The sequence below is a fragment of the Rutilus rutilus genome, assembly GCF_951802725.1.
Source record: "Rutilus rutilus genome assembly, chromosome: 12".
Taxonomy (NCBI): domain Eukaryota; kingdom Metazoa; phylum Chordata; class Actinopteri; order Cypriniformes; family Leuciscidae; genus Rutilus; species Rutilus rutilus.
The window spans coordinates 37,202,995-37,216,231 of record NC_140217.1 but is presented as its reverse complement, the minus strand read 5'-3'; the positions used below and the strand labels follow the sequence as shown (position 1 = coordinate 37,216,231).

At 37.8% G+C, this 13,237-nt stretch overlaps 1 protein-coding gene across 1 annotated transcript in view; it reads right to left on the bottom strand.

Moving 5' to 3' along the window:
• Positions 1 to 13,237, bottom strand: part of esyt1b (extended synaptotagmin-like protein 1b) — a 31,245-nt gene that overhangs the window by 14,337 nt on the left and 3,671 nt on the right. The window contains exons 4-25 of the mRNA XM_084424932.1: positions 12,830 to 12,903; positions 12,505 to 12,577; positions 12,318 to 12,407; positions 11,687 to 11,742; positions 11,432 to 11,552; positions 9,960 to 10,124; positions 9,607 to 9,689; positions 9,179 to 9,227; positions 7,723 to 7,812; positions 7,385 to 7,480; positions 4,104 to 4,175; positions 3,933 to 4,019; positions 3,627 to 3,776; positions 3,255 to 3,371; positions 2,918 to 3,094; positions 2,652 to 2,737; positions 2,507 to 2,555; positions 2,321 to 2,410; positions 2,130 to 2,225; positions 478 to 549; positions 290 to 376; positions 46 to 192 (exon numbers count right to left, since the gene is read on the bottom strand). Coding sequence (XP_084281058.1) covers positions 46 to 192; positions 290 to 376; positions 478 to 549; positions 2,130 to 2,225; positions 2,321 to 2,410; positions 2,507 to 2,555; positions 2,652 to 2,737; positions 2,918 to 3,094; positions 3,255 to 3,371; positions 3,627 to 3,776; positions 3,933 to 4,019; positions 4,104 to 4,175; positions 7,385 to 7,480; positions 7,723 to 7,812; positions 9,179 to 9,227; positions 9,607 to 9,689; positions 9,960 to 10,124; positions 11,432 to 11,552; positions 11,687 to 11,742; positions 12,318 to 12,407; positions 12,505 to 12,577; positions 12,830 to 12,903 — 2,127 coding nt within the window. The remainder of the gene's footprint in view (positions 1 to 45; positions 193 to 289; positions 377 to 477; positions 550 to 2,129; positions 2,226 to 2,320; positions 2,411 to 2,506; positions 2,556 to 2,651; positions 2,738 to 2,917; positions 3,095 to 3,254; positions 3,372 to 3,626; positions 3,777 to 3,932; positions 4,020 to 4,103; positions 4,176 to 7,384; positions 7,481 to 7,722; positions 7,813 to 9,178; positions 9,228 to 9,606; positions 9,690 to 9,959; positions 10,125 to 11,431; positions 11,553 to 11,686; positions 11,743 to 12,317; positions 12,408 to 12,504; positions 12,578 to 12,829; positions 12,904 to 13,237) is intronic.

Below are 13,237 nucleotides of genomic sequence, written 5' to 3'. Positions count from 1 at the left end.
ATGCAGCATTAATGAAGATGGAATATTCATGCGTGTGTGTTTTACCTTCAGTTGAGCTCTGAGCAGAATCTGACTCTGAGGCGACGCTCCATCCAGATTGAGCCACTGGTCCAACAGCAGATCTGGTTCAGAGAGAAGCTCTTTAATGGGAATCACCACAGATCCCAGAGAGAAATCCCAATTGTGGGATAACTGGTGAGAAAAAGTGAGGTTAAAGGGTTAAGGTCAGATGGTAAAGTGTGTTGCAAGACAAATACTGCATAAAAATGTGCTGTTTGCGAGTTCTAACCTTCACAACAAGGTCTTCATTAAAAGGGTTTCGAACCAGGAAGTGAAACGCTTCGTCCCATTGGGGAGCGCTGTTGCGCTCACAGACCTACATCACACAGAGTCAAAACAAGGAGAAAGAAAACTCATTTTAGCCACACATCATTGACCAAACATTTAAACAGTATCTGTGGTAAAGCAGTTTCTCACGGTGGTTCTGTGAGAAGTTCCTCTCAAAATCAGCTCCGCTCCAACTTTAGGTTCCTTTCCACTCTTCTTCAACTAAACACATAGAGAAAAAGTAAGACTTAAGAGAACCATTTGTAAAGCACTGTGGGTAAATGTTTCAGACATGTTTCATTAAAGGTGCAGTGTGTGATTTTTAGCGGCATCTAGTGGTGAGGTTTGCGAATTGCAAACAGCCAGTCACTCACGGCCTATGCAAACTCGAATGAGAAGCTACGGAAGATGTCGTCGTCCGAGTCTGAGTCAGCAGAGAGTAGCAAGTCAAGCAATGAGGTTTCTTTATATTATATTTTATATTAAATTATATTTACTTAATTATTCAGTAAAACCACATGTTATTGCGATGTTACATGTTATTATTTTTTACTTGTTCATCATTGTGTTAGTCTTTTATTCACTGACTTTACCATAGCTTGTTTCCATGCTAGTTAGTATAAAATAAGAGCTATGGAAAAGAGCATCAAAGCAGCTAGGTAAGGGGAAATAGCTAACGTTACGATGTCCGAGGCGTCGTTCAGACAGCATGTTTTTCTCCACGTTTGCAGAGTCAGGGACAACCTGAGTGTTCTGCTGGGTCTTTTTCTGCTGCTTCTCATTCAAGTTAGTGACGAAACGCGCTCTGTAGCGCTGTCTGTTCGCTGTCGGCTACGGTAGAAACATGACGTCACAATATGTCGACCTTCATAGAAGGGGGTGGCCGCGGTTATGTAGATATAAATGACTCATTCTAAGGTAATAAAAACATAACGGTTCATTAAGTAAGGTCTTTATACACCACTGAAAACATAGTTATGGATCTTATATTGCATTTCTGTCAATAGATCCTCAGAGATATTACACATTGCACCTTTAAAGTAGCAAACAGATTTTTCTCCTAAAATGTTTCTAAAACAAATCAGTTGTTGAAATACAGTACTGTTCAAAAGTTTGGGGACTTTTTGAAAGAAGTCTCCCTCACCAGAGCTGCATTTATTTGTTTAAAAATACAGTAAAAACAGTAATATTGTGAATTATTATTAGAATTTAAAATAACTGTTTTAATAATTTATTCCTGTGATGCAAAGCTGAATTTTCAGCATCATTACTCCATTCTTCAGTGTCATATGATCCTTCAGAAATCATTGTAATATGCTGATTTGCTGCTCAAGAAACATTTATGATTATTATCAATGTTGAAATCAGTTGTACTGCTACATATTTTTGTGGAAACGGTACTTTTTTTAAGGATTCGTGGATGAATAGAAAATTTAAAAGAACAGCATTTGAAATTTAAATCTTTTTTTTAAACATTTTAAACGTCTTTACTGTCACGTTTTATCAATTTAATGCATCCTTGCTGCTGAATAAAAGTCTTTTCCCCAAAAAATAGTAGCTATAAGATCATTTGAATAATGTTTGAGTTGATATTGAAATCTCTGACTTCTGATTGCACACTTTGTTTCCTGGCAAATCTGAGACATTGTTGAGGTCTTTTCTGAAACTCTAGAGGGGAACAGGGGTCTTTTTCTCAGGAGAAAAATCTGAAAAACGAGAGGATCTCAGTCTCTCCATTAATGTCATTACTGTCCGGCAGAACAAATGAGATATTTGAGAGATGCCACTTGTGTCATACTCACAGGAAGCTCATGTGCACGCTCCACATACACAAACAGAAGAGCGGCAGTCGGCACAGTCTTATTCATGTATGAGGTCTTTGATTGGTACAGCAACACCTGACGAATAAATCATACAGTTAACCAGTTAGTATCCTCAGTGTATTTTCAACACAGACAGAGACTGCTGGAGGATGAGAGATGGTTCTGCCCACCTGCTGGAGTTTCTCTGGTTGTGTTACAGTGGGAAGCCATTCCAGAGCGAGATGAACACGGCCACGCTTCACATCGCTCAGAGAAAACCACTGCCACACACACACACACAGTCACAAGAGGATATATGTATGAGTATCTTTATTATATATATTATACTTATTAATACTAATGCACATATACTCAACCTCATTAATGTATTGGGAGCTGATTATGTCACTCAGATTCATCTTCAGCCTAAAAGAAAAACAATATGAATATGTGCCTAAATAATGCTAAAACTAAATAATGCGTAAGAGTTATACTGGATTACATTGACAGCAGCCTTCTTACCTGCCCATAAAGTCATCTTTCATGTCCATGTCCTTATCAAAAACTTCCAATGTCAAATCCTGACCAGGAAGCTGCGTCAAAACCACCTTAAAAATAAAAATGGGAAATGGCAAGTTAAAACACTTAGTCATTTTTTTTTTACACAGCGTGTGAAACAGCATGCAACAATTAATATGTCAAACATTGTTATAGTACAGTATAGTTTAGTGGCAGTTTGTCATTCTCGTCATGGTTTGATTTATAAATGCATTTGAAAGTATTCCCACCTCGTACATCTCATTCCAGGTGGGGTTGAGGTTCTCCTTGATCACTTGACTTTTAAAGGTTTCACCTCCAATTTGTATCTTGACATACGGGTCGCTCTTCCCCTTCACCATCCCACCCATCATGTTGTCCTTCGCAACCAGATTTTGAGCCTCCACGAGGTGGATCCGCAGCAGCCCCTGCAGGAACAAAGAGCAGATCGTTTTACTTTGATTTCAGGGGTTGGTTATGATCGATCGGACCATCAAGGAGTGTATATTCAAGAACATATCGTACTTGTGTGGCTAATAGTGTTAAATATGAATAGCATAGCGACACTAATAGATGAGATCTGCACACCTCAGTAGCGAAGCTGGAATGGGGCGTCGTCTTCTGTGGACGCGAGGCAGAGCTCTTCGAAAGAGGGTCACTGGAGAGCAGGGAGGAAGTTACTGCAGCTTCATCCAAACAGAGAACCTGCAGGAAATGACATCAACACAAGCTAAGTTTACAACCAAAGTTACGAATTTAACTTGGAATATCACAAAAAAACATTTGCGAATAAAGCAGTTTCCATCTGTTCACGAGAGCACCACGACGCATACGTGGAGCAGATGTTGTTGGAGATTAATATTTTGTAAATAAAGTGGAAAATTATGTTGTTTTTTTTGCATGGTAGAGTATATGTATATGTGCACTCAAGCTTGTGTATTGTGTGTCAGATGGATTTACCCTGAGAACTGTGTTGATGTGGATGCGGCTGCCTGAGCCGGAATTCTCAAGATCAAACCACTGATCTAAAGTCAGATCTGGACTCGAGAGAAGATGGGAAACAGGAATGGACAGACTTCCCAAAACCTGAACACGGTCATTATCCTTCACCTGCAAAAGAGAGCGAGTCAATGTAAAAATGGCTTAAGTAACATGAATGTCAACCATTTGGAAAAAGAATCCTGGAAGTAATCACATCTGAACCCTGTTTACACCTGTATTGAGAGCTTGTGTATGTTCATAACAGGGCAGTTGATGTTAGCATACCTGTACACTAATGTTCTGTGTGCTGGGGTCTCTGATGAAGAACGTGAACGCGTCCTCCCACTGGGGGTTCACGGTATTCCAGCAAATCTAAGGAGAGGGGAAATAAGTGAGTGAGAAGAGCGGGTCACATGGGAAAGTTTGGTTGGCACAGGTGGTAATTGTGTGTCTTACCCGGCTGTCACGGGTAACTTCCTGCACTGAGATTTGAGCAATCGGGTTGGGATCCTTATTGCCTTTTTTCATCTAAAAACAGAAGAAACGGGTACAAACATACTTAAAAACAAACATAAAATAGCATATGCGTGACAGGTCATTTACCATTTTGTCATTTTTATGATTAGGTTTCCAGTTTAAACTAATAAAATAAAAAAACTATTTCATATAAATTAGGTTAGTAAGCAAATCTGTTTAAAGGATTTTTAAAATGTTTTTGAAAGATGTCTCTTTTGCTCACCAAGGCTGCATTTATCTGATCAAAATACAGTAAAAACAGTAATACTGTGAAATATTATTACTGTTTTCTATTTGAATATATTTGAAAAGATCATTTATTCCTGTGATCAAAGCTAAATTTCAGTACCAATAGTGCAGTCTTCAGTGTCACATGATCTTTCAGAAATCATTCATGATGATTTGGTGCTCAAGAAACATTTCTGATTATTATCAATGTTGAAAACAGTTTTGCTGCTTAATATGGACAAACGTTTACGCCACAGAATAAAAATAAAAGGTAATTGGATTTTTTTTATCTCATAATTCGGTTGTGAGGTTATGTGACACAATTCTGACTTTATAACTCACAATTCAGGAATTGCGAGAAAAAACGTTAGAGTTGCGAGTTTATATACGATATTAAGTCAGAATTGTGAGATAAAAAGTCACTTTTTTTTATTCCATGGCGAAAACAAGCCTGCATAAGCTTAATGTTTTTGTGGAAACTTTTGTGGATTTTACTTTTATCACAGGGCAAAGCACTATAGACTTACAGTAAGTGCATTACTGTAAACACAATTTATGCTTTAGAACTGAGGAAGGAGTTTTATTATCTGTCTAATATCAATTATTATCTGTGGTCAACCGTATTTCCCAAAACGTGCATAAAAATAGGTGGATGGAAACATAGCTAATGAAGCCGGGACATTCCTTTAAAATCCTCCAGACCGCAGAGCTGTAAGCTTGAGCACTCTGGGATATTCACTTGATGCAAGTGTATACTTGTTTCAAGAGTTTTAAGTATCAGTGTGTGCCTCTGAAGTGAACTCTTTTTGCATTGCACTTCTAGTAAAATATTCTGGATGCGGGAAACGGTGCGAGTGCTTTCACAGAGTGCTCTCTCAAGACCATGAGCTGAATAAGATATATCTAATGTTTCATTTAATAGTTCCTCTAGACATGGCTGCAGTCCTCCTTTAAGTTTGTTTCAGAATGGGCGGCAGCCGAGCATAAAAGGGAAACGGCAAGCTGTGTGTAACCAGAATCATTTACACACACATGTTTGTTTGGTTTTTCAAAAGTTGGGGGCTTGTAAGATTTTTTTTAAACAAATCATTGCGTGTATTCAGCAAGGAATGGATGTATTAAATTGATCATAATTAAAGCTAAAGGACAAGTTCGGTATTTCACACTTAAAGCCCTGTTTTCAGATCGTTTCTGATGAAATAGAACGAGTGGTCAGGGGTGGTCAGGGTCAGGGGTGGTCAGGGGTGTTCACTGATATGCTCACACAAAAATCGCTGCAAAAGATGCTTTCCAACAGGTTTTATCGTAGTTTTTGTCCAACTCCATTGACTTGTATTGGATGTGCTGTGAGGTACGGTATTACTCCGCCGCCGGAAACGGAAATGGGGTTGTTTGTATTCTTCCTGTAGTCTTATGCAGTCGCGGTATCGTAGGCTACGCTATCCAAACATTTTTAAGACAGCGATCTTCTGCTTCTTCTGTGTATTCAATGAAATGCCAGTGGTTTGCTTGCAATTGGCAAAGGTGCATTATCGCCACCAACTGGGCTGGAGTGTCTATTATTCAAGCTCTCAACGGAAGAACGTACGGGTGTGAGGCGTTTGGAAAAATAGGTCCACAGTTTTACAACGAATGGTAAAACACCTGTTGGAAAGCATCTTTTGCAGCGATTTTTGTGTGAGCATATCAGTGAACACCCCTGACCACTCGGTGAGTTTCACGTCTTTGTAAACGAAAGTTTAATGCGTTTTAGGAAGGATTGTTCCAGTGCACCTATGCACCCATTGTGGAGGTGGGGGGGTGCTACCACAGAAACCGAAAATTCTCGGGCCAGCAGCATGTGTCCAAATTTCAATCTTAACCGTTCTATTTCATCAGAAACGATCTGAAAACAGGGCTTTAAGTGTAAAATACCGAACTTGTCCTTTAAGACATTTACACTGCTGCAAAAGATTTCTATTTCAAATAAATGCTTTTGAACTTTCTATTCAGTACAGAATTATAAAAAAAATTATCATAGTTTCCACAGAAATATTAAGCAGCACAACTGTTTTCAACATTGATAATAATCAGAAATGTTTCTTGAGCAGCAAATCAGCATATTAGAATGATTTCTGAAGGATCATGTGACACTGAAGACTGGAGTAATGATGCTGAAAATTCAGCTTTGCATCACAGAAATAAATTACATTTTAACATATATTCAAATAGAAAACTGTTCTTTTAAATTGCACTAGTGTTCCACAATATTCCTGTTTTCCTGTGTACTTGATTAAATAAATGCAGGGTTGGTGAGCATAACTACTGTGTGTGTGTGTGTGTGTGTGTGTGTGTGTGTGTGTGTGTGTGTGTGTGTGTGTGTGTGTGTGTGTGTGTGTGTGTGTGTGTGTGTACTTGTACAACTATCTTTGTGAGGACCAGTTTGAGTTTTAGACCATTGGAGTGAGGACAAAGAGAGTAAAGTGAGGACATTTTGGCAGGTCCTCACTTTCTGAGACCCCTTTAAAGGCCTGTTTGAGGGTCAAGACTTGGTTTTAGGGATCAGGTTATAATCAGGTTCAGGGTTAGGCACTTAGTTGTGATGGGTAAGGTTAGGGCATGCGGCTAGAGATTGCATTGTGTCAATGAATGTCCTCATAAAGATAGATGTACAAGAATGTGTGTGTGTGTGTGTGTGTGTGTCTGTCTTGCTAAATCCTAAATTATGGGGACAAAGTGTCCCACAAAGATGGCAATATCTGAAATTCTTGTCCTTGTAGAGACAGTGTTTTGTCCCCATGAGGAAAACAGCTTATAAAACATACTAAATAAAGTTTTTTGAAAATGTAAACATGCAGAAAGTTTTCTGTGATGTGTAGGGAGGGATAGGGGATCGAACATACAGTTTGTACTGTATAAAAATCATTGTCAATGGAATGTGCCCATAAAACATAACATGTGTGTGTGTTAGAACAAAGAGCGCAGCAGGAAGATGATGTGAGAGTATTACTCACAGGAAGTGCCTCAGCCTTGTCCAAATACACTGCCAAGATGGCTGATGAGGGTGGCTTTGCTGTTTTACTCACCACACTTTCATTTCTCTTCAGAACCTGAGAGAAAGAGATAAAAAAAATGAGGGCAAAGTAGGGCGGAGCGAGGCTACTGTAAAAACTCCCGTTCGAAGTTGCTCTGTTTGTCAAGTGTGCAAAATAAGCTTTCTATCTCGTTAAAGATTTTGATGTTTTGTTAAAAGGTGGAGTAGGTGAACACACTGTTTGCATGTGTGGAAAACATAGCACACCCATTTCCAAGAAACCCCCCTGTGTTCTGTGTTTGTACGGTGTTATAGGACCTCTTTCAGTCTTCCTGTGTCGGCTTCTAATGTCAGCCACTCCAGTTGGAGGTGAACCCGTCCTGTAGGGGTGTCCTTCAACGTGAACCACTAAGAAGGGGACATTAAAACAGCAAATAATCACTCACGCAAAATTCTACAATAAACCTAAAAGACTGACATGATGAAATACATGATAAAAGACACAAGTATTCAATAAATAATCTGGTCACTATTGCAAAATAAACCCTTTCAGAGTGACACAAGACTGAATTGCGGCACAGATCACCATGTCAGAGGTATATTTTGCAGCTCAGCGTACAGTAGTACAACATCAGTGTTATTTAAGTATTATTTATCTATTATTATAGTATTCATTAATAATTTAAACTAGCTATTTGTATATGTTCAGATTTTATTTTAATTTTAGCACTTCAACTTAATTCTGTTATGACAATCTCTGAGTGTTTGGCATGGTAATGGATAATGTTTGGTCTTGGAGGAATAAATCTGCAAGTACGGGACTTGCTAGTGCCAATACATATATGACACGCTGCTGTGAGCAAATAAGACATGCTGCTGCTGTACAATACAGCATACATGAACTACCCATAGCAGATCTATACAGGTGGAGCTGGGGAAGGTGGAGGGTTTCTGAAAGTGCACAGCCAACTGCTACAGAAAATGCTGACCAGGTATTTGAAAGTTGAGCAGCGAGCTCATTGGCTGCTGATGTGACATGAACCAATCAGCTGCGCCCTGAATGATGTGATTGTGAACAGGTTGAGTTAAGGACCTGTCAGCCTGCACCATGTAGAGTTTTTCGACTAATATTTCTGTAATACTGAAAAGTTTTAGTGAATGACGAGGGATATGAAACAAGGAAGAAAATCAGAAAAATAAAGTTTTGCATCATTAAAATATTTGACTGCAGAATGCCTTGATGGACCAAACAGAATCAAGCATTCAGCCATGTGATCATTTTATTTATAAATAATAATAATTGCAATATACAATGGTTTTAGTTGGTTTGTAGCTAATAGTTTCATCGATATAGATTTCATGTCTACTTGTGGTGAAAGTTATGCACACACTTACAAACCAAATCAAGTTAACCACACACACACACACACACACACACACACACACACACACACACACACGGTGGTGCACCTATCATTATGAGGACATTCCATAGGTGTAACAGTTTTTATACTGTACAAACTATATGTTCTATCCCCTACCACCCATCACAGAAAACTGCATTTTTACATTTTTAATCAAACAGTGTTTAGGATGTTTTGTAAGCCATTTTTATTATGAAGATTCAGGAAATGTCCTCATAAACCAAGTTTATGTTATATAATACCAGTGTAATAACCATGTCATTACACAAATTTGTGTCCTCATAAATCAAAACAACCATACACACACACAGTGTGCACAGTGTGCTGGAATATTATCTAAATGTTCTCACCTCATCAACGATTTTAGATTTCTTCACAATCCCCAAGTCTATTTTTGTCCTGAACACAAGTGAAATTAAGAGAATCAAGGCAAGGATGAGAATAGAGATCAGCAAACAATAAAAAACACAAATCATGAGTTTATGGTAATGGTGGCTTATGGTAGGACACTATAACTGATGTTCAGAAGATGAAAATCTGGAACAGATCTATATCAAGGAGGTCATATTATAAGAAAAAGTAAATTTTTAAGAAACTTTTGGAATAAAAGAATATCAAAAAACAAGATATCCTCAATGTAAATTGTTTTAGTGCAAGATATCTTGACTAACATTATAAGGATTGTTCGCTTATAATGTTAAAACATTAAAGATATGACTCCTTTGAGAGAATAAATGAGAAACGTAATGACGGGAGATGAAAAGCAGTGATATGGTACCTGCCCAGGAAATCATCTTGATCAGGGTCTTTATCAAATACTTCCACCTCTAGCTCCTGACCAGGCACCTCATGAACGATGACCTGACAGACAGACACACACTCATGCATGAAACACCAAAGACACACCTACATTAACAACGTGGGTTATCAATGACAAAAAGCGGCGTAAATGATTCGACATTTAAACACACACAGATACATATGACCTTATGAAGTTCATCACATTTACATCATATATCAATATTATGATATTAAATGGCTTATACAGTACACCTCTTAAAACTTGAAATCAGTGTTTAAAGAGTTGCTTCTTTTGTTGATGTTGTAATGTGGTGTCATTTTAACACCCACCTCATACATTTCACCCCATTTGGGATTGAGTGTATTGTCCAGATGCTGGGATCTGAAGGTTTGCGGCCCGACTCTGAGCAGGGCGTATGGGTCAGATACACCAGACACAATGGTGTCCTTCGCAGCCAGACTGTCTGCCTCCACCAGGTGAATACGCACAACTCCCTTGAAGAAATAAAGAAAGATGCACAGAATATGAAAAAGACTGCAGTGCAGGGAACTGTTTCATTACTGCATTACTCCTAAATGAAAAGAACTAATTACATGGTATCATTATGTTTTATGGAAAGCGATGCTTCAGATACATGTATGCTACTTCTGCTTTAAAAACTATGGAAAAATATTTCAAATTACACTGTAAAAGTGGCACAGAACACTACCTTTCAAAAGTGTGGAGTCAGCGAGATTTAGATGTTTTTTTTCTTTTTGAAAGACATTAATATTCTTATTCACAAAGGACACATTAAACGTAACAAATTTGTTAACAAATGTAACAATGTTTTCAACATTGATAATAATCATAAATGTTTCTTAAGCAGCAAATCAGCATATTAAAATGATTTCTGAAGGATCATGTGACACAGGGGCGTAGGAGCCATTATACGAGGGGGGGACATGTCCTCCCCACATTTCAAAATCTAAGTTTTGTCCCCCCCACTATTTCCCAATGTAAGATTTTGTTTTGCATTGCCTGCCTATCTCTGCCGATTTCGGAGTCTCCAAATGAATCCATTCTGCAACTTTTAAATACATAATTAATTGGTTGTAGTTATATTAGATTGCTTCTCTCTGTTTTTATAATCTACCCAGTCCGTCACTGCATATACCCTCTTACAACCAAACTAAGTAGTACAGTCTGTTCCCAAAAGTCATTAGAAATGAGCATTTAAGTACTTTATAAATAAAAATAAAAATAAAAAAAAAATCGGGGAATTTCCCCCCGAACCCCCCTAGCAATTAGTCCCCCCCAGGTTCAAAATTGCTCCTACGCCCCTGATGTGACACTGAAGACTGGAGTAATGATGTTGAAAATTTTGCGTTGCATCACAGGAATAAATTACTAGGGGTGTAACGATTCTAGGGTAAAAAAATCGAACCGTAATATTCACCCACGGTTTCGGCACGCACTTGCACTGTTCATCTAAAATATGATGACACGTACACATCTATAATAATATGTGATAAAAACCGAACCGTGAGCAATTTGAACTGTTACACCCTTATAAATTACATTTTTAAATGTATTCATGTATTCAGTTATTTTAAATTTTTATAATATTTCACAATATTTCTGTTTTTACTGTAGTTTGGATCAAATAAATGCAGTTTTGGTGAGCATAAGAGACTTCTTTCAAAAACATTAAAACATATAACTGAGCCCAAACTTTTGAACTGTAGAGTAAATGTCAATTGCAAAAACCAAAGTATCATGTATTTGAGTGATGTGTGTAAGGTCTGTATGTGTGTGTTACCCTCGGCAGGGGGCTCCTCAACTGTGCCACATGCAGGTCTGCCACTAGAGGAACAGTGAGACGATTGGGCAAAACCAGGAACGAGGCAATCGCGTCCATGATCATACTGTCTGACATCATACTGAGAAAAGGAACAGGGACAAAAAGTGTGAAATAGATTTTTAAAAAAGAAACGGATGTCGATCAGGACAGCGAGTTCAGAGTATACTGAACTGAATAAAATGTTATTGTGTATGTGCAATGACAGAAACTCACTTGACCCCTGGAATGTCCAGCAGGTTGGTCAAACCGGTCCAGTTAATGGTCAGTTTCTAACAACAAAAAGGAAAAAGGAGATTACATGATTCTATTAAGAGTAATATTCTAATTCAAGCACTAATGAAAGAATAAAGACAGTAAGGATCAGTACACACTTGCAAGAAGACTAATGCAGAACATTTTAAAGTTCAATGGAGCTTCAAAGAACCCAGGAGGGTTTCAACTTCCTCAGTTAATGGATGTTACCAAGAACTAATAATGTATTTGATCTGAAGAACCTATAGGCTTAGATTAAGCCAGGATTAGGCCTTAGTTCAATTATGACATTTAAGTAGCTTTTATAAACGTGCCTTAGATATATCAGTGCAAGTTGCTTTCAGTTAAAACTTGTTCAGTTCAAAGTCAAACATGCATTTTAGTCTGGGACTAGGCTTAAGACTTGTCTGTAAAACTGGGGGATAGTGTAATGTCAAAAATGTCATCTAGTCAACCATAAAAGAACCCTTAATTTTCATAAACTTCTTTATTGGCATCTATGGTTCCATGAAGAACCTTTAACATACATGGAATCTTTCCGGTCCACAAAAGGTTCTTTACAGTGGTGAAGTACGTGTTTAGAGACACTCACGGGTCTTTGGATGAAGAACATGGTCACAGCACCCACGATTGGGACGTCACCGATCAGTGGCTCCAAAATCACACGCATCATTCCATGAAGCTGAAAGAATGCAAATGGAATTATCTCTCAAGATTTCATTTCTACAGTGGGACCATGTATCAGATGTACCGTCACAACTCGCAACACATAATCTCACCTGTATTCCCTTCACACCAGCCTTGCAGAAATACCTCTTCACCTCCACGTTTATCTCGACATCCCCCACGTAACTGAAAAAAGATGGCGGAGAGGAAACGTTAGGTTGCTTTTAACTCTTTACAAATTTAACCATTCTGCTGAATTTGTTCCAAACCACTAAAACTTGATGTAAAACTAAAGTCTTTAAAAAGGATATACACTTCTCTGGATAAACAAATCTGAGTTGGCTGCAGTTTGACGCTCTTGTTTTGTCAGCTTGTGAAATACAGACACAATATCGATTACACAAGACTTTTAAGTCAGTAAATAGATGTATGCGTCACCTGATGTAAACGTCAAGCAGAATTTGACCTTTTTCGCTTTCTGAATGAGCCTTCACTCCAACCACCTTCATCGGCTGTAAAATAAAGAAAAGTTCTGTTGTAGAAGATAAAAATGTGCAGCCAAAACTCTAATATAGGACAAATCAGTTGTTTCTTTATGCATATATTATTCCATAACATTGTAATATAGTAGTTTTGTAGGTCTGTAGATTTTAGGTTAATATATTAAAGTAATTTAACAACATATTTGCTTGTTCATGATTCTCTGATGTCGGCTAATGGTCACATGACAAACTATCTTTTAGTACTTTAATTTGATTGTTTCGATTTGATTTTTTAATTATTTATTTATTTTAATTTGACATTTTATGATTTCATTATTATAATAGCTTTTCATTATCAGCTCAT